The sequence below is a fragment of the Carettochelys insculpta genome, chromosome 1 (assembly GCF_033958435.1).
Source record: "Carettochelys insculpta isolate YL-2023 chromosome 1, ASM3395843v1, whole genome shotgun sequence".
Lineage (NCBI taxonomy): Eukaryota > Metazoa > Chordata > Testudines > Carettochelyidae > Carettochelys > Carettochelys insculpta.
In genome coordinates this window covers 179,890,066-179,917,622 of record NC_134137.1, presented here as the reverse complement: position 1 = coordinate 179,917,622, position 27,557 = coordinate 179,890,066, and the positions used below count along the sequence as shown (strand labels likewise).

Below are 27,557 nucleotides of genomic sequence, written 5' to 3'. Positions count from 1 at the left end.
ACTATTTAAAAAAAGCTGAGTTAATTTTTTTAATCTTGATTTTGACTATTTAAAGGGGTATATTTAAGTGGGAAGTGTCAGTAAATGCAGCAGCTCAGATTTTTAGACAACTGTACAGTAAGTAGTTGAATAGACAACATGTATAATGTAGGCTGTTGGGACCACTCATTGCTAACAGGGGCCCTTATTTAACATTCCATCAGCTGCACGACAATCATGTTTTATGAGCTAATGGCAGTTTAAGCATTACTGTTCACTCCTTGAACACAGACTGGACTTGTGCAACAGCAAATTTAACCTGTTGGCATTTATGCCTGTAGTGCTGTTTCTGGATTAAAAAACAGGAGCAATACATAACAGTGCAACTCAACTTTCACAGAAAACACTCCAAATTGCCTTGAGAGTTACACAGCTGTACTCAAGTCAAGCTCATTTTCCAAACCAAGACTTACACACTAATTCTGGAGAGGCTGATGCTCATAAGGCTGTATTGCTACATTAAACACTATGCTAAATAAGCAAATACTATAGGCTATTGAAGGAGAAAGAGTTTATTGTTTCCATATAACAGACAGATTTCACACTGTGTAAGATGTTTAAACAGCATCTTTCATGATTCTAGTCAGTTTCTGAATCTTGGATTTTGTTGACATGTCAACATATTTATCACCAATGCTGACAATCATTCCACCTAGGATTGAGGAATCAGTCTAGGAAGAAGGAAAAGAGTTTAAATTAACTTCCACTGGCCACGTAGTCCATTGTTAACTTTTTCTACGTCGTAAAGAAAAAGCTGTCAAACAGCAAGCTAGTGCTTGCAGTTATTGTGATTGATGCAAATTTGTTATTAAAAATGCCACTGATTTATAATCAAAAGCAGAGTTTAATATTGATATTGACTGTCACTAGCTCAAGTGAGACTAAATGAAGAAGAATATTTACAACAGAAGCCTGTAGCTCAGCTCTGCCTGTTATAGAAGCTGATTAACTCTGAGATTTATTCATAAGTCATTAGTTCTTACCTTGGTCTCCAACTTCAAAATTTCTCCTTTAGCCAAGAAGCCACTCAAAGCCGTTTTTAATTCAGTAAGGCTGGCCTGATCCAAGGGCTTGGGGAAAAAAAAACTACAGTAAATGATAGGCTGCACTTAAATAACTAATGCAGTATGTTTCCCAAAATTCAAACATTCACATACCCCTGTTGGGACTTCAGCCTTATCAGCATACCCCCTCTCCCAGTGCTGATCTCCTGATTTTTTATTTTCTGCCAAATATCTCTTGAAATTCTTTTGAGTACCACACTTTAGGAAACTCTGATCTAATGTGCTAAATACCTTAATTTTCTATCTCCAAAATTAATACCCAAGGTAGAGGAGGGGCTAAAGCAACAACCACTTTGAGGTAGTAACAGGTAAGGCAGGACCCACCCTGGTCCAAGAAATTCCCTTGTTTGAAAACAGTCTGGTCCCAAGGGTGCCAGACCAGCAATATATGACCTGTAGTTTCTGCCCAGGAAACAAGCTAGTGACAGTGACCTGTAGATGAAAATGTAAGATGCACTGGCCTTCCAACCTGAGATTCAAAATTTGAATAGATTCTCACTTCCATTTCAGGCACACCAAGAACAAAAGGAGCAGGTTTGCTTACTACTATTGAGAAATTCCTCCTCTGGTTTTGCTCAGCCCCATACAGCTCCTGGTTAATTATATACTTGGTGGGAAACAGCTGAAGTCAATTAAGGAAAAAAGCATGCAACAAGTTGTTTCCTAGTTAATGGTTGCTGAGGATGTGAAGCTGTGTGTAAGTGACTTTCATTCAGGAATGAGTGAAAATGCAGGTCTGCTCATTTCTCAAAACACCGCCAAGCTCAACTTGTTCAGGCTGTTGAGAGCAAATAAGCAAAAAATATTGATGGTCACCAAATAAGCCAGTCCTGCAATTCTTATGTTTCTAACTTACATTAGCAGTGGTGACTGAGCAGAGCACTTCTCCACGGTATGCACTCATGATCTTTCCAAAAGCAGAAATTACACCAGGAGTCTGTTGCAAGCGACCGTTTTCAGCAAGCAATTCTGGAAAAAGATCGTTCAGTGGTTAAAATAAGGATATATTAAAAAGTATTTGAATACAAACTGAAATAAGACTGCAGTAGAGCAACTGCAGCAAGTACCAAAATGCTTCCGTAGTTTCCTTTTACAGGACACTAACAAAAAGGAGACAAAGCAAGTAGGTTTGCCCGTGAAAAATTAACAGCATTTGCTAGTGTAATGCTCAGACTTTAGTTATCACTGACTACTTACTCATAAAATTGATAGTGATTGGAGATAACTTTTCTTTTACTAAAGCATCATTTACAGTTTTTTCTTTAATTACACTCTTCACATGAGGATTCAGGACAACACTAGACAATTTGGGGTCCTTCAGAAGTGTCTAAAATGATAAAACACAGGACATGATCACTAACAAAACTCTGTTACCCACTTTTATGCACACATCCTCAGCAGATGCACAGGCTTACATTAACTAAATGTAAGAAACATGGAAAGGATCAAAGAGTAGAAACCTCTACAATTCTAATAAAAAGCTCCTTATATAGCTTTCCTAATTTACTGAGCTACAGCTGAAAGAAGAAAATTCCCCCATACACAAAGCACAGAAGAATATGATGAAAAATTCCAGACCTGGTCTCCGTTATGCAATTACTGCATTATAATTGCATTGCTCAGAGGTGTGAATAATCCATGCCCCCTAAGGAACATAATTATACTAATCTAAGTGCCCATGTAGGCAGTACTGTGTCAGCAAGAGAGTTCCTTCCACCAACACAGCTACCAGCCCTTGCAGAAGTGGATTAACTATGCTGATGGAAGATTTCTCTTCCATCAGCATAGTGTCTTCAAGAAAGCACTACAGTGGCAGAGCTGCAGCCTTTTTAGTGTAGACCTGCCCCCAGGAGCCAAAAATCTAGGAAGTGAAAATAATAAGCAAATATGAAAATAAGTGTAGACTAAAAAAATACCCCAAACCCCACAAAGGCTACATCTACACTGTCTACAAGGCTGTGAATTGCAGAACACATCTAAATGTTCTCTAGCTGCCTCACAGGAACATTGCTGGAACAAGCTAAAAAGGTACCTAGTTTGTATTAACATAATCCTCTTTCAAACAGGGCTAAACATTTTTATTAAGACAAAAGTCAGTGTTGAGAACTAAAGCAAAAGAGCACCTGCATGTATTTAATACTAAGAGTTTTATATAAAAATGTGATATTTTTAAATGTGCAATGTTCAGGATTTGCTACAGACCGAGAAATGTCTTGTCCATAACTGAAGAGGGGGAACAGTATAAAAACCACAGTTCCACAACATTTATAGCTTAATTTTAATTATTTTTCAGAGAACTAACTGTACAAGGCCTACATACCGATACTCGACTAAGTTCCTTTTCTATCTGGTCCAGTTTCTTTTGCTTAGAAGCAGCAGAGTAGAGAGCAGTAGCATAGCGACCTTCCATTCCATATACCTGGATCGGAGGCTTAAAAACAGAAAAGTCAAATGACTGACTCCTAATGCTGGAGAAGGTTATTAACTCAGAGCAAGCTTACCATCTAGAAATGAACAACTTTCCATGGGGACATGGGGGGAGTTTGGACCTACCACAAGTGTAAAATTACATTGCTGCGTCTACACTAGCAAGTTCTTTCCAAAGATTTTTTCAAAAGAAGGGGGCTCTTTTAAAAGAGCCCAAGGAGCGTCTACACACAAGAAACATTCTTTTGAAATCTCTCTTCCTTTCCCGTTTCAGGAAGCGCGCCCCTTTTTGAAAGCTTCTTTCGAAAGAAAACATGTGTAGATGCTCTGCAAGGCCCTTCTTTAGAAAGGACAGTCTTCATTTTTGATCCCTGGCCCTTTCTTTCAAAGGAGTGGGGCTGTGTGGATGCTCTCTTTCGAAAGACCAGATCGCTCTTTTGATCTGCTTTTGTGCGTGGATGCTCTCTTTCAAAAGAAATTGTTTTGGAAGAGATCTTCTGGAATAGCTTCTTTTAAAAAATCTCTGTAGTGTAGGCAGCCTATATGGAGATATACATATCTCACAGAGCTGGAAGGCACCTCAAGAGGTCATCAGTCCCCTGCCTTCTTGGCAAGTCCAAGCACCACCCCTAACAAGTTTTTTTTAATTTATTTGCCCCAGACCCCTAAATGGATGCCTCAAGGATGGAACTCACAACCCTGGGTTTACAAGGCCAATGCTCAAACCAATGAGCTATCCCTCTCCGAACTAAGAGTTTTTAAAAGCCTTTTGTTATCCCAGTGAATTTTTATTGATTCTTTTATTACATTCATGAGCTAGATTGTATGAAGGGTGTAACTACCTGTGTTATTTGGATGACAAACAAAAGGGCACAGGGACCTGCACACACTCACTCACTACCTGCCTGTGGTCAGACCCTCTGGCACCAGTGACTTCTAGCACCATACCCCAAATTCCTCAGCACACCTGTCTTTCTCCTTGAACCCCTGAGGCCTCCACATCCAGAGGGAAGAATGCCATCTCGATGTGTATGTTACAGTGTCTCTCAGCCATTGAGAAATAGAAAGATTTACTGTACAGGCTGAACCTCTCATCCAGCGACATCTGTGGTCCAGCATTATTTTATTTAGCTGGATAACCACTTATCATAGGCGTGGCCAAGTTTCCCCATGGTCCCAAAAAGTTTGTTTATAGCCACCAGTCCTGGCTCTCAGCGTCCTGTGCTGTTATTTAGCTGTAATTTACTCCTAAATGTCTTCTAAAAGCCTAGTAAGCAGTGAAAGTGTTAGTAATGCTACTAAACAACAAGCCCCATGGTTTGGCAAATTCTCTCCTTTGGCACCAGTCAGGTCCTGATGGTGCCAGACTAAAGAGGTTCCACCTGTACATCTCAACACAATTTCCAGAAAAACTCAGCACCATACAACCATGGGGCTCAGCCTTCTTGTCCCCACCTTATAGCACATTCCCCACAGCCTCTCTTCCATCTTTCTCCTTCAGTTCTGGGCAAACAGAACACCTGGGCTCTCTTTTCTATCCCTTGCTCTCACAGAGAAGAACCAGCTTCCTTTCTGCCCAACTTTATTGGAAAACTCAACAGGACTTTGATTGGAACTAACAGGTAGTGTGTGACAGCTGCTACATTATGCCACTGCACTAAATCATGATTTTCAAGAGAGACCAGTAACTTTGGGTGCCCATCTTGAAAGGGCTTGATTTTCAGACAGTAGCAAACACCCTGAGAGGCTGGGCCCATTATTGTATTAAGATAATCACACGCAGTTACTAATCACTTGAAAATCTTGACACTGGTAAACACACTATTTAACTTGGTTTTCTGAACAGTTCTTTGGGATGTCTTTGGTATAATCATCAAGTTTAACTTCACATTGAGCCTCTCATCTTGGTTGCACTCAAACCTCTAAGCAGGAAGCCCTGGCAAAAGGCTTTTACCACCTTTAATAGGAATTCCTGTTTTGAAATAAACAACATTTCTACCACTGCTGCTGCTACTACAGTGGAGCTGCAGTGTTGCACTGGACAGACCCCCATGGGGTTAGGAGGCAGCACTGAGAATAAGGATCTATTGTCTTGTCTTATATCGGAGGACAGTGCATGCGAGATACCTCTATGGGTAGTTTGCAGGAAAGGAACAAAAATGAACTGCCAAAAGACTGGCAGTGATAAGATACTGATATTACATTCTCCCACATATCAGAACTATAAAGGAGAAACTCAAAATAAAAATAGCCAGTTTGACAATACCAACATATTCGGTATTTTTAAGGCATCCCAAATGAGTAAAGCTGCTAGACCATGCTACAAGCAGCTACTCAAAAGGTTTAAGCCTGTTCTATACAAAGCATCTCAATTAAATTCAGTATCAGAGAGGTAGCCGTGATAGTCTGTAGCTTTGAGAACAACAAGAAGTCTTGTGGTACCTTACAGGCTAACACATATCTTGGAGCATAAGCTTTCGTGGGCAAAGACCCGCTTCATCAGATGCATCTGATGAAGCGGGTCTTTGCCCACGAAAGATTATGCTCCAAATTAAGTTTAGTGCAGTCTTTCAGCTAAATGGGGCACAGATGCTCTTGCAAGTGACACTACGTGCATACAGCCAAACCTGCGGATATTGAACTAACAATACCGCACCTGTGCCTCCTGTGCGGCTAAGTTAAGGGGACCTGACAGCGGAAAAGGTTATCACATCTTGCTGGGAACAGCAGGGCAGGGGCAGAAGAATACAGAACAAACACGCAGGGGGAGCCCGTTTAAATGGGGCACGGGCGTGCAAGCGAGCGCACCTTTACCAGCTGCGAGGCGGGCCTGGCGAGGGACGTGCTGAAGAAGCGCACCTGGAGGAGAGAACCGCGTTAAGGTTGAGTTGCCTCCCCGCGGAAGCGGATCGGGGAAAGCAGCCGAGACCCGGCGTGTCCCAGGGCGGCTCGCTGGGCGACCCCCGGGCGGGGCCGAGCGAGCCCAGGCCCCCCGGCTCTCCCCGAGGCCCCCCGCCCAGTCGAGTGGCCCCGCAAGACGAGAACCCAGGAGTCCGGGAACCGCCGCCCAGGCCGGACTCGCGGCGAGAGGGGGCAGCACCCGCCGGACCCGGTCGAGGTGACTTTGGACCCCGGTGGTGAGGCGCAGTCCCTTCCCGCGAACCCGGCCCTCGGGGCGGCGCTGCCGGTCACCTTCCCCGGGAGCCCCGCGGCCGCCGCCATCGTCTCCTGCCGCTGTAGGTCAAACTGTGGCCCTCACTCGTTGGCAGCCAAGACGCATGCGCGCTGCTGCTCCCCCTCACACCCTGCCGAGGGGCACCCTGGGAAAGCGAGTCGTGGGACCCGACCCCCCATGGGAATTGTAGTTTGTCAGAGAGCGCCCGCGCCGCCGCTCTGGGAGGGGACGTCACGTGACGTCGAGTGCCCGAGACGTTCCCAGGCCGCCGACGTCAGCGAGAAACCGTTCGGAATCCGAAAAACGATCGTGAGGTGCTCGCGAGTGACTGAGACAGAGCGTGGGCCTGCGCTCCGTGCCCGCCTCAGCGCGGTGACTCCAGCCCCGTGGTTCTAGAACACGGCTACGGGAAGCTGCGTCATGCGGCCTCTGGGGGGCGATGGGGGGGCGGGTGCCGCGCGATCGGTTGCGTGGGGCATTTCCCTTGCTCTGTGGGTTTATGAGTCCGTTTTCTGACTTCCCCGCCGCTCTGTCCACGCGCAGTACACAGATACGGGGTTTTCTGTGTTCTAAGTGAGGAGCTTTTCAAAATTCCAGAAGGGGTTTTTGTGGGGTATTTTTTTTTCTTTTTGGTAAGTAATACAGGCTGACGTGCACGCACACACCCTGGGTGTGCAGAGTATAAGTGGCCTGTCAAGTTTTGCTTCAAAACGCAGCTGAAGAGGGCATTTCTCTTTAGACACATACACCCTTTCAGACACGTTTTCATACATTTTATTACTTCTACGGGGCTCAAACTTGCAAGCGCTCACACCACAAGTGAACTAGTTATAATCCACAAGATTGCTCAGCGGGTTAAAATGAAGCACATGCTTCAGGGTTTCCCTGAACGGGGAACTCCAATCAGTTATAAAGGTTGGCAGGAACAGGACCTTATATTGGAAGGCAATGTGTAAAATGGTTTGTATACGTGCGTTTTCTTTGTTGATCAAAGAGCATTAGTTCCACTGGCTTTGTTTTGATTTTTCCTCATTTGACCGTTATTACTGGGGGGACGGGGGACAAAAACCAGTTGTTCTGAGAGAAGGTTGTGCTACTTGGATTCTATGGAGCGTGCGCCGTCGGGCATGCACCCTGAGCAACAGGCGCTTAATGCCGAGTGTTGGAGTTGGGTTCACTCGCCTGCACTGTATGGCATGGGGGAGGGGCGGGCTGAAGAGCTGGGCAGGGGCAGTGCCCGGTGGCCGTTGCCCACCCGGGCTGAGTCCCACGTAGGGGCTCCCTGCCCCCCCTCCCCTCTGGGGTTGCATCAGGCCTTCGCGGATGGGCGATGAGCTCTGTCATGTGTTCCCGTTCAGTCCCTCCACTCGGTGCAGCACGTGTGGGGCATCAGACTGGCCCGGAGTCTCGCGTGTGGGGAGCTGGCCTGGCCCAAACAGTCCCGGACTTTTCCCTGCGGAGCCCTCTATCGATTATTCCTAGTGGCACGACTGCATTTACTTCAGCAGGCAGGGGGCCGGTGCAGGGCCTCCTGCTAATTGTCCTTGCACCCACAAGCGCTGGTGGCCACGCCCCTCCCCCACTTTTGTCTGTGGCGGTCCTCACTAGGCCACCTCCTGCCCTGCCTCTTCCAGCCTTTGCTACAGGCCGGGCCCCTCCTCAGAGCATGGCCCAGCCTTTCCCTCCTGCACACTGAGGCTCTGTCTGCAGGGTAGGCGCTGTAACGGGGAATAGCTGCCCACCTCTGTGTTTTCGAGATAAGGGACCCGCTCTTCTGGCATCCTTGTGCACCTCATCACAGGAGGAGAACAGGGACACCTTGAAATGGGGCTTTATTTCAGCATGTGGTGCGGTTTGACAGCAGTGCATGCTGAAATAGCACATTTTGCAATCTCAAAATAAGCTACACAAATTGCAATACGGAAATTGCATAGGTTATTTTGAGGTTAGGGCCTTGTCTGGACGTAGTCTGAGGAATTGCTGGCTGCTAGGGGCTCCTAAGCACCAAATCAGGGCAGGTCTACACAACGGGAAGATAGCATTAAGGTACAGCAATTCCAGCTGTTAATTATGTAGGTAAAGTCAACATACCTTACTTTGGACTTCCACACCATCTCAACTAAGCGAGGTCACTGTGCTCTCATCTGTTTCCCTTGTTCCTACGAGCAGGGCTGCAGTGCCGCAGTCAATAGGGCGCTCTGTAAATTTAATAACACCCACATTCCTAGTATAGCTTTACTATGTATTTTACTGGGATTTTTATTTTGGAGTTTTTACTTTTAATGTCTTGGTTTTATAGTACATGTTTATTCTGGTGGATCATTGTGGCTTCCAGTCTGACATTTCCTAGCCTGGTGTCAAAACTTTGTTTTCATTTGTTCCAGTGGCAGGCATCCCCTTTTGCTATTGACGTTTTGCCTCTCACTATAGCCATTAGTATTTTTTTGCAGGTCATTTACCTGTGTTTAAAACTTGATTCTCAAAGTCAATAAGGGCAATATACTTGCTCATATTAAATCCTTCTCACAAGCAAAAATTTACTTTTAATTTTTTGCTGAACATAAGACTGGCTTATGGGTTAGGCCAATGTTCACCCTAGGCCAGCATCTTGTCTTTTAATGGTGAGTGGCCAATGCCAGGTGCTTCAGAGGTAACTAACACAAGGGGCAACTGTCGTCCACTCTCAGCATGTCAGTCCCAGGGACACCCAGAGCATAGGATTGCATCCCTGCTCATCTTGGCTATGTGTAATAGCCACTAATGGACCTATCTAAAGAGACAGTTTTTTTGTTTGTTTGTTTCTTAACTCAGTTCTAGTTTTGGCCTTCACAACATAATGAACACACATCTAGAACCTCAACGTAACTTGACAACTACAAGAATTCAAAAATCATGAGTTAAATATCCTCATGTAAGAACATTTTTAACAAAGTAAATGATACTGGGTTTTTCTGTTATGCGGTTTTGTTCCAGAGCCTTTTGAGTGCAGTAGGACGAGTTCCGCAGGAGCCTAAATAACTGAGCAACTCTGGACCCACCCTCTGATTTTTTCCTGTTACTGTTCCCAAACCTGTCATATAACTAAGGCCATATCTAAACAACAAACTCACGTTAACAAAGGTTATATAAGCGTAGGATCACTACAATCCACATATCACATTTCATGATGGGTGTGCTCATCAGAGCACTTATACGGTATCAGAGCATGGTGCAGCATAGATGATAGCCCTACCAGTTCACCACCCACGCAGCTCTGGCTCTAGTCCAAACCGCCCTGCCCTAGTTCACAGCCTAGGCCAGGGAACTTGCCCTTTCCCCTCCCTGGCACGCTTAAAGGGTGCGAAGCGTTTGCAAAGCCGCCTCTTTAAATAGCCTTCCCTACCTACCCGGGGGGAGAGAACAGAATGGTCCGGGGGGGTGGTGTACCGCCATTCCTTGCAACCCACATTCAAGGCTGGCGGAGTGGTTTAGCCCATCACATGACCCTCCCGCTCCCTCGGTCAGCGGCCTCGTTCACGTGCATTAGCACAGCCAGCAGCAGGTCAGGGGGTAGGAGGCTGCACGTGCCCAGTTCCCCCGCTGCAGTCCCTGTGGTCTCCCTACTGTGCTCATGCTGATCTTCAGTTCCACCCTCCCGCCCGGGTTCAACCTCCTGTGTGTGGCTCCAGTTCATACTGCCCCACTGTACAAGAAAATGAGTTGTCTGCCACTTGCAGGTGGTGCAGATACTCACCCCCTGCCAACCCCTGGCTCCTCATGGTCCCATCTAAGTCCCCACCCCAGCTCCACTCATCCCCCATCTCCGCCTCTGACTCTAGCTCAGCAGCTCTCAGATGCTCCCTTCGGCCACCTGCCCAAGAGACCGGACCTTGTGGCTACCCTGAGGGTGATTGAAAAGGAAATTAAAGATGTGTTGAGAATGGTGCGAAGCTCGTCTACAGAAACTAAGCCGCTCTCCAGTGGATAGGGAAGGATGGAAGGAAATAGTGAGAGAGGCATCAGACACCAACGGGCCCTGAGCCCACGGTTATTGATGATGACGATAGCTGTGTATGGTATTGTGGTAGATCCTCAGCACCTTAATCTTGTGGCAGATTAGATGTGTTTGAGGGTGTTAACAAAGCACTGAACCGTTTTGGACGGCCATCCAACTCATCCCCTATGCACCAGATCATGTTTCAAACCAGCTATGAATTTCTCAAGAAAGCAACAATGATGGGTGCCCATGATAGCTGAGATCTCCTTACACGTGCCTGGTGGTAGGAAAAGTTATCAGAAGATGCCAGGCCAGGTGTTCGCAAACAAACACCTGGTGTTTGCAAAACAAATGTTGTCAGACAACAGGCCAGGTGCAGGCGCAGGCAAGGCCAAGGCAGGCCAGGGGCAGACCAAAGCAGGCCAGACGCAAGCCAGACCAGGCCACACAAAGGCCAGGCCAGGTGCAGGCGTAGGCCAGGCTAGGCGCAGGTCAGGCCTGGCGCAGGCCAGGCACAGGCCAGGTGCAGGCTAGGCCAGACGCAGGCACAGGCCCAGGTGCAGGTGCAGGCCAGGTGAAGGCCAGGCGCAGGTCAGGCCAGATGCAGGCCAGGTACCGGCCAGGCCACATCAGGCCAGGCGCAGGCCAGGCTAGTTCAGGCCAGACAAGGCGGAGTCTAGGCTAAGCACAGGTCAGGCAAAAGCTAGGTGCAGGTAGGCCAGGCCAGTCCAGGTCAGGCGCAGTCCAGGCTAGGTGTAGGCCAGGTGCAGGCCACACCAGGCAAGCACAGGCCAGGCCAGGCACAGGCTATGCCAGGCCAGGCGCAGGACAGGCTAAGCAAAGGTCAGTCCCGGTGCAGGCCAGGCCAGGCGCAGGCAAGGCACAGGCAAGGCGCAGGCCAGGCCAGGGCAAGCCAGGCGAGGCTATGCTAGGCACAGGGCAGACGCAGGCCAAGGCAGGCCACACACAGGCCAAGGCAGGCCAGGCCAGGCGAGGCCACGCGCAGACTAGGTCAGGCCAGGGCAGGCCAGCCCATGGCCGGCCAGGCCAGGTAAGGCACAGGCCTGGCAAAGGTTAGGCCAGGCACAGGATAAGCCAGGCCATGCCAGGAGCAGGCCAGACCAGATGCAGTCCAGGTTAGATGCAGGCCAGGTGAAAGCCTGGCCAGGCATGGGCCAGGCACGGGCCAGGCTAGCCCAGGTGCAGGCAGTTGCAGGCCAGGCACAGGCTAGGGGCAGGCCAGGCCAAGGCAGGCTCAGACGCAGGCACAGGCGCAGACCAGACCAGAATCAGACCAGGCACAGGCCAGGCGCAGGATATGCCAGGTGCAGGCCACAAACCAGGTGAGGAGCAGACCAGGCCAAGCCAGGCCAGGTGCAGGCCAGGCTCAAGCCAGCTCAGGCGTAGACCAGGCCAGGTGCAGGCTATGCCAGCAACAGGCCAAGCCAGACTGGGTGCAGGCCAGGTGTAGGCCGGGTGCAGGCCACGCCCTGGCCAGTCCAGGCCAGGTGCAGGCCAGACAGGTGTACGCCAGGCTGGGCCAGGCCAGGCCAGGCCAGGCGCATGCAGGCAAGGTGCAGGCCAAGTCAGGCATGGCAAGATCAGGCCGGGCACAAGCCAGGATAGGCCAGGTACAGACCAGGCGCAGGCCAAGCCAGGCCAGGGGAAGGCCAGGCTAGGCCAGCCCCGGCGCCAGCTAGACCAGGCCCAGGCCAGGCCACGCCAGGCCAGGTGTAGGCTGGGCGTAGGCGCAGGCCACGCCAGGCCAGGTGAAAGCCTGGCCATGCACAAGCCAGGTGCAGGCTAGGCCACGCCAGGCCAGGCGCAGGCGCAGGCGCAGGCGCAGGTGAGATAAGGCCAGGCCATGACCAGGCCCAGGCGAGACGCAGGCTAGGCCAGGCGCAGGCCAGTCCAGGACATGCCAGGCGCAGTCTATGCCAGGCGCAGGCCAGACTAGGCCGGGTGCAGGCCAGGCAAGGCACAGGCCAGTCTAGTCCATGCTAGGCATAGTCCAGGCCAGTCCAGGCCAGACTCAGGACAAACCAGACCAGAACAGGCGAGGCGCAGGCCAGGACAAGCAAGGCGCAGGCCGGGCGCAGGTCAGGCCAGTCCAGGCCAGACCAGGCACAGTCCAGGTTAGACGTACGTCAGGCCCAGCACAGGCCAGGCACAGGCCAGGTGAAAGCCTGGGCAGGCATGGGCCAGGTGAAGGCCTGGCGCAGTCAGTCGCAGGCCAGGCGCAGGCCAGGCAAGGCCAGGTCAGCTGCAGGCTTTGCCAGGCCAGGCACAGGCCAGGGGCAGGTCTGGCGCAGATGCAGGCCAGGCCACAATCAGGCCAGGCACAGGATATGCCAGGCCACGCCAGGCCAGGTGTAGGCCGGACGCAGGCCATGTCAGGTGCAGGCCAGGTCAGGTGCAGACCAGGCCAAGCCAGGCCAGGTGAGGGCCAGGCCAGGCCACACGCAGGCCAGGCCACACGCAGGCCAGGCCAGGTCAGGCGCAGGCCTGATGCACGTCAGGCCAGGCCAGGCCAAGCCAGACTGGGTGCAGGCCAGGCCAGGCGCATACAGGCAAGGTGCAGGCCAGGCCAGGACACACCAAGCTCAATCTATGCCAGGGTCAGGGTAGGGCAGACCAGGTGTAGGCTGGGTGCAGGCCAGACTAGGCCACGTGCAGTTCAGGCTAGGTGAGGCTCAGGCCAGGCCACTCCAGGCCAGGCCAGGAGCAGGGCAGTCTAGTCCATGCCATGCATAGGCCAGGCTGGACTCAGGCCAGGCGCAGGCCAGGCCAGGCGAAGGCTAGGCACAGGCAGGCCAGGTGCAGGCCAGGTCAGTCCACGCTAGAAGCAGGCCAGACCAGGCGCAGTCCAGGCTAGATGCAGGTCAGGCCAGGCACAGGCCCCAGGCACAGGCGCAGGCTATGACAGGCTCAGGCCAGGCCAGGCCAGGTCAGATGCAGGATGGGCGCAAGTCAGGACCCGCGCAGGCCAGGCACAGGCTATGACAGGCGCAGGCCAGGCCAGACCGGGTGCAGGCCAGGCCAGGTGCATGCAGGCAAGGTGCAGGCCAGACCAGGCTGGGCGCAAGCCAGGCTAGGTCAGGTGCAAGCTAGGCACAAGCCTGGCGCAGGGCAGGCCAGGCCAGCCCTGGTGCCAGCTAGGCTAGGCCAGGACAGGTGCAGGCCAGGCGCAGGCTATGCAAGGGGCAGGGTAGGGCAGCCCAGGCGCAGGTCAGCCCAGGTGCAGGCCAGACGCAGGCCAGACTAGGCCGGGTGCAGGCCAGGCAAGGCACAGGCTGAGGGCAGGCCAGGCGCAGGCCAGACCAGTCAGGACAGGCCAGGGGCAGGCCAAGCCAGGTGCAGGTGAGGCTCAGGCCAGGCGAGGTGCAGGCAGGTGCAGCCCAGGCCAGGACACACCAGGCTCAGTCTATGCCAGGGTCAGGGTAGGGCAGACCAGGTGCAGGCCAGGCCAGGCCAGACTCAGGCCAAGTGCAGGCCAGGCCAGGTGCAGGCTAGGCGCAGGCAGGCCAGGTCAGTCCATGCCAGGAGCAGGCCAGACCAGGTGCAGTCCAGGCTAGACGCAGGTCAGGCCCAGCACAGGCCAGGCCAGGCCAGGCACAGGCCCCAAGAGCAGGCTCAGGGCAGGCCAGCCCAGGCCAGGCCAGATGCAGGACGTGCGCAAGTCAGGCCAGGCCAGACCAGGCAAGGCGCAGGCGCAGTCCCGGTCAGGTGCAGGCCAGGCGCAGGCTATGCCAGACCAGGTGCAGGCCAGGCCAGGCCAAGCTACGTGCAGGCCAGGCCAAGCCAGGCGCAGGCCTGGTGCAGGTCAGGCCAGGCACAGGCCAGGCCATGCCAGGCGCAAGAGAGGCTAGGTCAGGTGCAGGCCAGGCCAAGCCAGGCGCAGGTCAGGCCTGGTGCAGGCCAGCCATAGGCCAGGCCAGGCCAAGCCAGGCCAGGTGCAGCCGTCGCACAGGTGAGACCTGGCCAGGCCAGGTGCAGGCCAAGCCATGCCAGGCCAGGTGTAGGCTGGGCGTAGGCGAGGCCAGGAGCAGCCCAGGCCAGGTCAGGTCAAGCCAGGTGTAGGCCAGGCCAGGCGCAGGCCAGGCGTAGGCAAGACCAGGGCTGGCGCAGGCCTCGGCAGGTGCACATGCAGGCCAGGCCAGGTGCAGGCCAGGCGCAAGCCAGGCGCAGGGGAGGTCAGGCCAGACCAGGCACAGGGCTGGCCAGGTGCAGGCCAGGCGCAGGCCTGGCGTGGTCAGGCCAGACCAGGCACAGGGCAGGCCAGGCACAGGGCAGGCGCAGGGAGGGCCAAGGCACAGGCCAGGCCAGGCCAGGGGAAGGCCAAGTTAGGCCAGGCCAGGTGCTGGCCGGGTGAAAGCCAGAAGCAGGCCAGACCAGGTGCAGTCCAGGCTAGACGCAGGTCAGGCCCAGCCCAGGCACAGGCCGCAGGCGCAGGCCAGGCACAAGGAAGGCCAGCCCAGGCCACACAGGCCAGGTGAAAGCCTGGGCAGGCACGGGCCAGGTGCAGGCCAGGTGAAAGTCAGGCCAGGTGAAAGCCAGGCAAGGTGCAGGCCAGGCCCGACCCAGGCGCAGGCCAGACCAGGCTCAGGCCAGGCAAGGTGCAGGCCAGGTGTGATGGGGTTCAGGAGTCCCCAAACTCCGCACCCTGTCCGCAGGCAGGAGTGACTCTCACTCAGCAGGTAGAACAGGGTTTATTAGCCAACAGGACACAGTGTTGTACAGAAGGGTCAGTACAGCCGGCAGGGACAGCGAATCCAATCCATGCTGGGGAGAGGAGGCCCTGAGGGCCCTGGGAGCTGGGGCCTTGCCCCCTCCTTTGTGTTTCTCTCTCCCAGGCCAGACTAACTGCTCTCCAACTTCCAGTTCCAATTCAAACCCATCAGGCGACACCTCTTCCTTTGTCTGCAGTCTAGAAGTGTCACCTGGTCGCCTCCATTACCCTCAGCAGGAGCCCCACACCCTCTGTGAGCCACTCACGTACACACACATATCCCCCACACTACATCACACCAGGTCAGGCCAGGCCAGCTGCGGGCACGGGCTCAGGCCAGGCCCATGATTCAGTGAGACCCCTTGGCAGAGAAATGTGGCACTCTTGTTGCCAAGCTGCAGCTGTTTAGCAATATAACATGAAGTGACTAGGATATGCGTTGTAAAGGGGAAAAGCATGTCCTCCTTAAATTTTAAATTTGTGCCATATTTTGTTCTGAATCCACAGCTGTGTAAATCTGGAATAATCAAACAATATTATCTCTGAAGATATGACATCCTGCAAACTGCTGTGTATGGGTGGATCTCTGCCTGCATGTGCCTCATTTGAAGTCAACTATATTCTGCACAGATGTAAGGATGTGCTCATAAACAGTTTGGTCTTAGGATATGCTTATACTTACCAGTAGATTGACCCAGTCAGGAGTGATCTTGCAGGGTTCGATCTTGCGTACCTAGGGGGGGATGTACAAAATCGGACTATCGGGGTGACAGTCAACCCTGGTACTCCTCATCATTGCAAGGAATAAGGGAGTAAATAAGTCTTTAAAAGACTAACAAAAGTCTTTTAAAAGACTAACAATTTTATTACGGCATAAGTTTTCGTGAGTTGCATCTCGCTTCAACAGATGTAAGAAGGTTTATGGCATAAAAAAATTGTTAGTCTTTATCAGGTTCCAGTGAACTTTTTTTTTTTAACCCCTAAAACAGATTAACACGGCTGCCTCTGAAATTTGTCATAATGTATGTTAAAGTTATATACTGAGGCTGCATCTTGTTCATTACCACAAGAGGGAAACAAACACCAATAATATGACTTTTGTGCTGAGCGATGGAAGCTGTGGAATCATGTTTGACCATTTGAAGTGTACTGATGATCACTTTCCCTTTCCTTATAGCAGTCTTGAATTTGAATCTTGCAACCTGGCATATATAAAACATTAATGAATGCTATTTCACATTCCATTTGTTAAATGTGGTGTGAAATTAATTTCCTGGGTTTGTCTGGCTTCTTTGAATGGCATAAGTAAAGCTATTAACAGAAAGTTGTGATAGAACTGGGTTTGGTTTTCATGGTGGAATTGAACTGCCCATATACAAACAAGAAGAATCTTGGCTTGGCTCCAGGCTGGTAAAATAAAGACTCTGTTCTTCCTTATTTGACTGCACATGAAAAACTTAAGAATATTTTAGGCTTCCTGGACAAAAATATTCATAGTCATTTTTCCTGACTCCCAATAACAATAGCATTCAGGGAGTCTGCTTAGAACAGGGCATTTTCCTTCAGCCCTTGTTGATACATTTACTAATGTATCTGGGCCAAATTACGACTTCAATTATCCTACCGTACACAAAAGCAACTCTTCTGACTTCAGTAATTTCAGTGAATTAATTGGCTTGTGCTGGTGTATTTATGAGTACATCTACAATTATGGGAAGATAAATGTGCTGGTGGTCAATGTTCTGAGGTTCAATCGAATGTGCCTGGGGGGACGTGCTAAATTAAACTGTCATGGCACTGTTGTCAACCCCAGTACTCCTGGCAGTCACGAGGAGTAAGGGAAGTCAATGGGAGAGTTTCGCCCGTCGACCTCTTGCTGTGTGTGTGGGAGCGAAAATCCATTTTGGGTACATTGACTCCCTGGTTTTGGATACATGGTTCTCGTAGTTGGATTCACATATCTAAAATCAATATTTACTTCTTATTGTAGACCTGGCCTGTGCTGGTGGCCCTTCTTCAGATTTTGGTTTCCTTTTTAAGTGCAATTTACTTTGTGTTCGTGAATTTTAAAGTGCTCTCAGGCCTTCTCTAAAGGGTTTACTTAGGCTGAGTGTAATACACAAATTGAACAAGATTCATTTAAGTAAGTAATTTTGGTTGAGGTCTTCCTGGTTTGTCTTGTTAGTATGCACACTTTGGGGTGGCAGGAGGAACTCCCTTTATGCTTATATCTTGTATAGCATGGAGTATTATTGTCATGTGACTTCTCTTGGCCATCATCTCTATTAAATTTGTAATTCATCACTTGGCCTAATAATTGCTAGGGTGAATTTTTGGGGCAGAGCAGAATTGAACAGGATCTGTAGTTTCAGGCTGCTTTTATGCTACAGAGATCTTTTGAAAGAAGCCCTTCCAGAAGATCTCTTCCAAAAGAACTTCTTTTGAAAGAGCGTGTCTACACACAAAAAAGCAGACCAAAGAGCAATCTGCTTTTTCGAAAGAGAGTGTCCACACAGCCCTCACTCTTTTGAAAGAGAGGGCCAAGTATCAAAAAATCAGGTGCCATGCGAACTCCCCTTGCGAAAGAAGGGCCCTGTGGAGCGTCTACACACATTTTCTTTCAAAAGAAGCTTTCAAAAAGGGGGTCTTCTTCCTGAAACAGGAAAGGAAGAGCGATTTTGAAAGAAATGCTGCATTCTTTCGATTTACTTTTGAAGGAACGCTTTTTGTGTGTAGACTCTCCGTGGGATCTTTCAAAAGAGCCCCCTTCTTTCAAAAACACTTGCAAAAAGAACTTGCTAGTGCAGACACAGCTTCAGCAAATAACAAATAGACCTTAAAATGGAAACAACCTACCAAGACCTATATCCCTTTACTCTACAAGTGGAAGAGAGGAAATCAAGGCGAAACTATGAAAGGTCACAGACTATTTTACTGTCACACAGCATGCCCTTGCACCGTGTCTCTTCATTTTTCCAATAATATTATATTTTAGGAGTCTCTTATGACCCACTCTTTAAATATCCCTCAGGAAAACCTGCCCCCGACTCGTGCATCTGATGAAGTGGGTCTTTGCCCACGAAAGCTTATGCTCCAAAATATCTGTTAGTCTATAAGGTTCCACAGGACTTCTTGTTGTTCTCGAAGGTACAGACTAACACGGCTACCTCTCTGATACTTATGACCTATTGAATCTTTTTCTGCCATTCCGCCACAACAGGCATGTCTTAAAAGGTGACTCATTGAAAGACTGTATTTGTCTGAGATTCCTCAGCCTTAAAATGGGGGATGTGGCTGTCACTGGGGTTCTCTCAATGAGCAGCAGCTTTTCAATTCTAACTTTTGAACATAACGTTGGAAGCACCCCCATGCTGTCTTTTCTCTTCTGCTGCCACTACTGTTTTAGTCCCCAGTCATACACAAAGGCGTTTATACTTTGCTCTAAGTACAGGAATGTTCACCTTTATTTCAAATGGGGCAAAGTCATGCATCTCCATAAGTGCCTGCAGGATCAGGCTGTGATGGAGTCGTGTGTGTGTGTGAGACAGGCAGAGCAGCTCACAACGGCTAAGGACTACCCCCTGGGGCTGTAATCTAAGCTGGCAGGTAACACCTCTGACCTGAACAAAGAGCAGGGAGGAGCCAAGCTAGGGTTTGAATCGGAGGTGGCAGTTAGAAACTGCGGGAGAGAGAGTTTTGGGTTTTTTTTTTTTTGTTTTTTGTTTTTTTTTAAAAACAAAACAAAACAAAATACTTTTATTTACATACATTTGTACAGCTATCAAATATTAGAAAGATGTTAGGTACAAAAAACAATGTATAAAAAGTTAATAAGTACAGCCCCATTTTAATAGAAATAACCAGTCATTTAAAAACTAACAGAAAACGACAACAACGCTGCCTTACTAGGACAGTTAAAAGGTATATTTAAAATAACACAGATTAGAAAGACATATAAAATTACTATTGGTACAACACCTAAGATCAATAGAACTTGATGAGAACACTTTTGTTCCATTTTATTTTGTGTAGTACGTAATGCTTGTTCTTGGTTCTAGATGCTGGAGAGAGAGAGTTGGGAGGCAGCCAGTCTGGGCTGAGAGAGAGAGACAAAGGAGGCCTCTTATCGCCAGCATGGAATGGACTGGCTGTCTCTGCTGGCTGTACTGACTCTTCTGTACAACTTTGTGCCCTGTCAGCTAATAAACCCGCTGTTCTCCTGCTGAGTGAGAGTCACTCTTACCTGCGGACAGGGTGCAGAGCTTGGGGACCCCTGAACCCCATCATACAGGTACATAAAGAAAATGGTTGTGTAAAAAAAAATAGATTTTTGTCCCTAGTTGATGTTAGTGGAGTTATATTGGGAATGAATTTGGCCCAATATATTAAAAAAAAAATCCCCTCATCACATCCCAGCTTCCTTATGTATATTGATGGCATTATAAAAACTGCACGTAGTTAAAACATGTAAGTTATTTTTCCCTATCTGTGCAGCTTCGACACTGAAGCAAAACTACCAGAGCAAATTGTAGTCCTCTGCAGCAATAGACACTATAGGTTGAACTTCTTTAATCTGGAACTCTCTGGTCTGGCAATGTCCATAATTCAGCATGATTTTAATTAGCCAGATGACCACTTATGAGTGTGGCCAAGTTTCCCATGGTCCCATAAAGTTTGTTTATAGCCACTAGTCCTGGCTCTCAGTGTTCTGTGCTGTTATTTAGCTGTAATTTACCCCTAAATGTCTTCTAAGAGCCCAGTAAGCAGTGGAAGTGTTGGTAATGCTACTAGACAGTACTGACCTTCTGTGGTCTGGCAAATTCTCTCATCTGGCCTGGGTCAGGTCCCAAGGATGCTGGATGAGAGAGGTTCAGCCTGTATTCTGACCCAGGTAGAACTTCTTCAGGGGTTTTGTGCAGTGGTGTTGTAGCCTTGTTGGTTCTAAGATATTAGAGAAACAAGATGGGTGAGAAAATACCTTTTATTGGACCAACTCTTGGTGATGAGCTTTGGGCTTCAAAGCAGAATTCTGTCTCTCTCAAAAGCTTGTCTTTCTCGACAACAGAAGTAGGTCCAATTAGGGTTACCATATAAAAATGGGGACAAACCCGAGAGGGAGTGTATCTGTATCAGTATCTACAAACTCCCATTGTATTAATGTGTTATATGTACACTACAACGTGATTTGGAAGATACTGAAACAGATACACTCCCTCTCAGGAGCGTCCTCTTTTTTGAAAGGTCCAATAAAAGACACTATCTGACTGGCCTTTTCTCCAAGGGTGACAGGTGTTATTTCTCCTTAAAAGCATTCAGGATGTACCAGGGGCACTATCCTGGTGCCATGAATCAATGCATTTGCCAGTGCCTCATCCCTTCCCTTTTCCTAGCCACCACTACCTGGAGTTTGGGCCTGCATTAGCTCCTCAGTGATATCAGCAGTGCAGGACTTGCTGGAGCCTTGTTCTGCCACTTTCCCTCAAGGCTTATTGTGTGCTGCTCTGGGTCCCAGGGTTATTTTGCCACAACATAGGACTGAATCTAGGTTGGTGTTGTCCATTTTGTTTCAAGTCAGTTCCACTTTCTGGCCGTCAAACGCCACTGTTCCCTTTAATCTTTTCCATCTATGTACGGATTTTTCTGTCCATGAGTGGAATGAATTTTTTTACATGCACCAAGGCATTGTGAATGTACGCACCACCAGTACAAACAAAAAAAAACCCACTGTGGGTACTCTGTTAATCAGCTGGGAGACATTTGAATCTTTCCTGAGGGGCTACCCAAGCGCAGCGCTTACGGAGAACAGTGTCACACACTAATGCCACTTCCTTGTGTACAGATTATAAACACTACAGATGAATGTTTGCACATATGTAAAACAGGTTTTAGGTAAACAATTTGAAAAAGAGCAAAGCCATTTCTATCACTGTTGGCCTTAGAAAAACACCTTTCTGTAGGGTTTTGTTAGCATCTGAGCTACCTGATAGGATTCCTTTATGCTTCAGGAGGTGTTTTGTTATCATTTACCCCTCGCCCCATCTTTTGTCCTGCTCTGAATGGCCATAGAGTTCTAATAGTGGAAGAGGTCCCCAGCAATTTAGTTCTGTGTATCCCTGCTGTGACTGAAAATCTGCAGCTCTCACATAGCCTCCGGTGTGCTGTTTGACAGTAATCAGACTGACAATAATATTTACAGTATCTATTCAATAGTGCAGAATAGATCTAAGTATCAAAAGTTGTGGAGTTAAAAAAAACCAAAACCTTCCAGCATCTTGGGCTCATGACTGTTTTGAAAGATCTATCTATAGTTGTAATTGTGAGTCATGTCATTGTGAGCTGACTCCATGGTGAGGCTGAGGTAATAGCCAAGGCATGGGATTGTGAGAGCATCATGGGATTAAGCTGTAAAATTCCACTACTCTGTAAGTCAGGTTGGGAAAGAATGAAGATACCGGAGAGATTTTTCAGTGGAAAATTATTGCAATGCACTGTGTATCATAACGTACTCCTTCAGTACATAGAGAACAATGAACAAGACTTACTAATAAGCAGAGACTGCTGTAGTTTTTCTGAGCAAAGTGACCATCTTTCTGCCTAGCTCTGTGTGCAAAGTGTCACGTCTAACTGACCCCACCAGCCACTACAAGCTAATGCAGGATTTTCTTGGATGGGGCTATGTTGCTTAGCAACACTTCTAAGCAGCATGCTACACATCTCTATCACCTACTGTGTTGTACTGGGGCTGATTTCAATGATTTTTTTTTTAACTGTTAAAATATTAATTTGCAGCTCCCAAATAGAAACAGCACCAGGGCATTATGAGCTGACGTCCCTTCTTGAAATGGGCATGCACAGCTCTTGTTGCCTTTAAAGGGAATCACAGGTAGTCCTGGAGATGAATTTAGCTCTTTGTATGTAGAATGTGAGTGTAATTCATGAGATACAAATACCTTCCATGCCTGAGGTAAAGCACAGCTGAGTGATAAATAAAGAGGATGACATATGAAAGCAACTCTCAAGGTGACGTGGTGGAAATTATGTGAGGTTAACGTGCAAACATTCAAATAATATTATAAAATATCCCCCTTTTTTTTTTTTCGCTCTAGCTGCACCAGTCCTGGTGTGAGACGCACATGACCTTGCAGTGGCAGGGAGGCACACACAGCACTTGGTGTGTTTTGGGGTTTTGCGTTCAGGAGTCTCACAGAAGAGAGCTGGTAACACAATTCAGTTTATTATTGCTCAGCTCTCTCCTGCTTGTGTTGACACAGATCAGGCGGAGGGGGCTGCCTAAGGGACCCTGTGCTGTGGACCTCCTTGCAATGAGATTACATAATATCACTGCTTCAAGACCAAAAGAGGAAATCCAGTTGCACAAGAAACTGAGGTATTGGCACTTAAAGACCAACAGCAGAGGGCTAGTTCCTAAAGGCTGCAGAAAAACTGCTGTGGAAAATTTCAGGTGCTCAATAATCTTCAGGATCAGCTGCTTCTTTTCCGTAGGCTAGAAAGGGGACATCTTTCTGAGAACTGAGCAGTGTGCAACAAGATCTTAAATAATACTGAAAGCTCTAGCTATAGACTATACTTCCCTGGACAAATTGTAACTAAAGGTCTTTGTAGTTGGTAGAGGAGAGGATGATGCAGAGAGCTGAGTAAACTCAGCAGATCATTTCTCGAATTTGGAAACTTGTGTTTTTCTTGTTTGTATCAGACTTGTAAGACAGGGAGGACGTGCTTAAGCCAAACAAGGAAGGAAGCAAGAGGCAGGCTCCTTGAGATGCTTTATCATCAAAAAATACAAGGATTTATGAGATGTACAGTTGCCCATCAAGAATACTCTGTGCACACAACCTCCCCAAAACTCTGCTTTTCTTTTACACTTGCAGAAGTGGCAGTCTGGTACAGTCACTATAGTCTTTTTGTCCTCCCTTTATTTCTCTATGGAGCAGTCATTTAATATTAGGTTAACCTACACCGCATGCTAGACTGGCTACAGTATGTAAATTCATCTGCTGTGACCCATAAACTAATCCATCGCTAATCACACTGCGTTAGGGCAGAATGAGACATCAGATTTCATTAGAGAGGGCACAAGCAGCCAGGTCAATTTTGAAATCACTCTCCAATGATTAATCGCCCAAGCCAAACAAGACCCTGGGCTTAACCAGATGCCTTTTCTGTCTGTAACACAACCATGGTCCCTCAATGAAAGACGAATTTCAGGAGAGCTGGGAATTGTCATGGGGAAAGTTCCCACCTTCTCACTATAAAACAGAGTTCCATATAGAAAATGCAAAAGTTTAGCTTTCCACAGAAAGTGACATGGAAGCCTGGGACCACTAGAAGACCAGACTCATCATGAATGAAAGCAGAGAAAGTATAGCCTAAAGAATTTTTCTTTTCCAAGATTTTCATTCTAAACTAGCTCTTGCTATCAATACTCAGAGCGGTAGCCGGGTTAGTTTGCATCTTCCAAAACAACAGGAAGTCCTGTGGCTCCTTATAGACCTCACAGACTAACAGATAAGCAACAGCTTATGCTCCAAAATATCTGTTAGTCTATAAGGTGCCACAGGACTTCTTAATGCTTTCAGTACTGCTAATGTCTCACTATCCTTACCCTACTCCCAGAGCTACTGAGCATTAACCCCGCCTACTGTGTTTGCCCAAAATGCCTCATTATTTTACAGATTAGAGAATCTGCTAACAACTGAATGTGCCGGGCTGAAAATTGCTCTGCTCATCACCTGGCTCAAGAGACAGGCTCCTCTAACAGGGTTTTGTAGCTATACAGCAGCATGATTAGAGGGAGGAAGCTGTTGATATTGTGTCACTGGATTAAAACATTACCCTTACCAATTGCTTGTTTTTTAAGTGGAAGTTTAGTTCCTACTGGCCCATTTCCTCTCTTTTCCCTCTGATCATGATATTCTCCCACGTCTTTTCCTTCCATGTCTGACAGGGAATACCGTTTTTTTTCTCCCTTTCATAGCCAGACAGAAGGCACTGGGATTCGCATTCTCTTTATATGATACAAGGGCAATGAAAACTGAAAAAAACAATTCCATGAAACACACGTTTGCAAACAAATCAGCTAAATCTGACTGGAGCAGTTTTCATTACATGTTTGTGCATTTCTGATAACCTTTGTCAAGTCAAAAAAGACACCATATGTATTTGAATATATGTGTGTCTGCCCATGTGTGTTCCTGGACACACACACACACGCAGAACTATGATAAAAATAACACCAATGTCACAAAGTCAAGCTCTTAAATATTAGGGAACAGTCTAGGGTTACCATATTTGAACGTTCAAAAAAAGAGGATACCCTTGAAGGGGGAGTATATCTGTTATCAGGCTCTACCAACTCACTTTGTATTAATGTGTTATTGCATATATAGTACATTAATACAGTGTGTGTTGATAGATCCTGACACAGAGACACTCCTTTTCAGGGGTGTCCTCTTGTTTGGAAGTTCAAATATGGTAACCCTAGGGAACATCAGAATTAAGGTTGACTGGGACATCCTTAATTTGCCTGTCTTGTGCGTATGCATTGCGACACAGTCTTTGTTTACAGAACCATCACTTCTTTTGTCCACAGGACTCATGCCCCCTCCTGTGAGCAGGATGGATGTTGCTCACCAAATGAATAGCTGTCCAATTTTTATTTGATCCTCATCATTGAAGCTATGGCTATGCATTCAGAAAGTGCATCCCTCTTTCAAAAGAGCACGTGGAGTGTCAAACCTGTGTAGGTGCTCCACAGACCACACTTTTGAAAGAGGAATCCGCCATGGCGCCGGCCAGCTGTCACGCAGAGATGCCTTGGCCAGCGGAGCTCTGAGCTCCCAGTGTCTGGCCACTATTAAAGATGCAGGGACCCAGAAACCCAGGAAGCTGAGAGCGTGCTGGCAGCAAAGCCATGAGCTGCTTGGCGCATGCCCGCACGGCCACCCCCAGAACATCGCTAGCTAGCAGTGGCCAGCCAGCCGCCGCAGGAGACCCCACCCCACAGCCTTCACAGGGCTTACAGGACCCCAGTAACCCCCCCTCAGAATGGGATCCCTCATGGTCTGAACTGGAGCTCAGGGACCTCCTTGGGCTGTGGAAGGAGGAGGAGGTCCTCTGAGAGATGAGTGACAAGCAGCAGAATGTGGCGGCCTTCACCCACTTTGCCACTGGACTGGCCACCTGGGGACACTCTGCCCAGACCGAGGAGCATGTCCAGAGCAAAGCAAAAGAGCTTTGGCAGAGTGATGCCCAGGCCTGGGCCTGGGACTCCACTGGCTGGTCAGGGGTGGGTTCTGCAACCTGCCCCAACTAGTAGGAGCTCTGGGGCCCTAGAACAGCTCACCGCCACCCGCAGTCCTGGACAAAGCAGCAGACAAGTTGCACCCCAAGGCAGCTTCACCCTGCCAGGCACCGAGCTGGAGCCGCTGTCTGAGGACACCAGCGATAGGGAGCTGGTCATCAACCTGCCATCATGGTCATCCAGCTGGGCAGTGGCCAGCAGGACATCGCCGGACCTCAGCGAGGGACGCTCCGGTAAGTACCCGGTGGGGTACACACCCCGGCTCGTGGGGTAGGGGCACCACAGGTGCCTGCAGGCCACCCACAAGCCCAGGGCTGGGCACATCCTGGATGGCCGTGGCCCCTGTCATGCTGTAACGGCTGCTGGCGACACTCAGCACCCACTCCTGTGGACCGTGCTCTGAGTCACACGTGCGGGGAGGGGGTGTGCAGGGCTGGAGCGCAAATGGGACCTGTCCCACATAGGCAGGGACCCGCTCAGTGCTCATGATACCCCATGGCTGCTGTGCCATTGGATGGGGGCTGGTGCCCACAGGAAAGTGGGGGGCACGGCCCTTGGTCCGGTTCTGAGTGACTGACATGCCCTCCATCTTTCCCTCTCTATCCTTGCAGCCGTGCCGCAATAGGGCTGGGAAACCCCCAACCTGTCTGTGATCCTGGACAGCCCAGTGGAGGCGGAGGAGAGGGCCCAGTCACACCTCTCACCAGCACCACAATGGGGGCAGCACCTGGAGGGCACGGCGGTGGTCCGCGGACAAGGACATCAACCGCCACCGGGCAGAGGTGGCACCTCCGCCTGGAGGAGGCAGGCCTGGCGTAGCAGAGGACAGCCTGAAAGAACCCCATGGCCAACCTATGAGACATCACATCAGTCCTGTAGGAGCACTTGGCTCACCTGGTTCCCTTGCTCGCTGCCCACCCCTGTTGAGCCCAAACCTGCTGAAGCCCTCCCATGGCTCTATCTCCCTGTGCTTCTCATCTCATCCCAACCCTGCTGGGGACCCAAAACCAGGGGTGAGCAGAGATCCTGAGGCTGACGGGGCTCGCGGCCCTCTACTTCTGCTCTGGTCTGATGCCCCCTTCCACCTCTCCCAGGTTGAGCTACCCTCCCCTTCTCCAGCCCCCATATGTATAGAGCTTGCCCCTGTTCCTAACTGTAAATAGTTCTGGTCACTGTTTGTTTGTAATAACCACAAAGTCAATAGGTTTCATTAAACAGTTTATTTTTGCACCATCCCTGTGTCCTGTGGTCATTGTGGAGAGACGAATAGGGGTAGATGTGTATGTTTGGGGGTTGTGGTAGGGGAAAAGTGAGGGGTGTACACGTCGGGGACCTGTGTGGGGTGGCTGTGGGTGGGGTACACTGGGGCCTATGAGCAAAGCAGTCACAGGGGGCCTCCCTAGTGTGGACCCTGTCCTGGTGGGCCTGGCAACTCGGGGCAGCTGCCAGCAGATCGTAGCCGAGGCTGGACTCGGCTGCCCACCCCTGTACAAAAGCCTTGCTCTTGCTCTCCATGATGCTGTGGAGGGTGCAGCGTGTGCCCACCACCCGTGGGGCATTCTACAGCCCAACCGCCAGGTGTGTGAGGTTCACCTGAACCAGTGCTTCAGGCACCCGAAGGCCGGCTTGATCGCGCTGCGGGCCTGGCTGAGCTGTGTGTTAAACACCTGGGTGGAGTTGGGGTGGGGCTGCATCAGCCAGGGCTGCAGGGGGTAGGCACCATCTGCCACCATGTAGAGTGGCATGGTGGCGTCCCCGACCGGGAGCTCCCATGGGGAGGTGTATGTTGTGGACTCCACGCGGTGGCAGAGCCCAGGGTCCTGGAA

The 27,557-nt window shown here is 49.5% G+C and overlaps 1 protein-coding gene across 2 annotated transcripts; it reads right to left on the bottom strand.

Moving 5' to 3' along the window:
• Positions 1–535: 535 nt before the first annotated feature.
• ATP5PO (ATP synthase peripheral stalk subunit OSCP) lies at positions 536–6,829 on the bottom strand. 2 transcript variants are annotated; one of them, XM_074996488.1, is made up of 7 exons: positions 6,723–6,829; positions 6,339–6,389; positions 3,424–3,534; positions 2,301–2,430; positions 1,960–2,072; positions 1,023–1,109; positions 536–710 (listed from the first exon to the last, which is right to left on the bottom strand). In XM_074996488.1, the coding sequence occupies exons 1-7, from the start codon at positions 6,750–6,752 to the stop codon at positions 597–599; spliced, it is 636 nt and encodes a 211-aa protein (XP_074852589.1). In that variant the 5' UTR covers positions 6,753–6,829; the 3' UTR covers positions 536–596. The 2 variants fall into 2 exon arrangements, with proteins under 2 accessions (XP_074852589.1, XP_074852599.1); XM_074996498.1 differs by having other exon boundaries at positions 6,345–6,389; positions 6,723–6,816.
• Positions 6,830–27,557: the final 20,728 nt, after the last annotated feature.

Bases quoted from the DNA above. Each gene is read 5' to 3' on its own strand.
- ATP5PO (XM_074996488.1), bottom strand. From the start codon at position 6,752: ATGGCGGCGGCCGCGGGGCTCCCGGGGAAG. The intron at 6,390-6,722 runs GTGACCGGCAGC...TCTCTCCTCCAG, and splicing joins CCGCGGGGCTCCCGGGGAAG to GTGCGCTTCTTCAGCACGTC. The intron at 2,073-2,300 runs GTAAGTAGTCAG...ATCTTTTTCCAG, and splicing joins AATCACTATCAATTTTATGA to AATTGCTTGCTGAAAACGGT.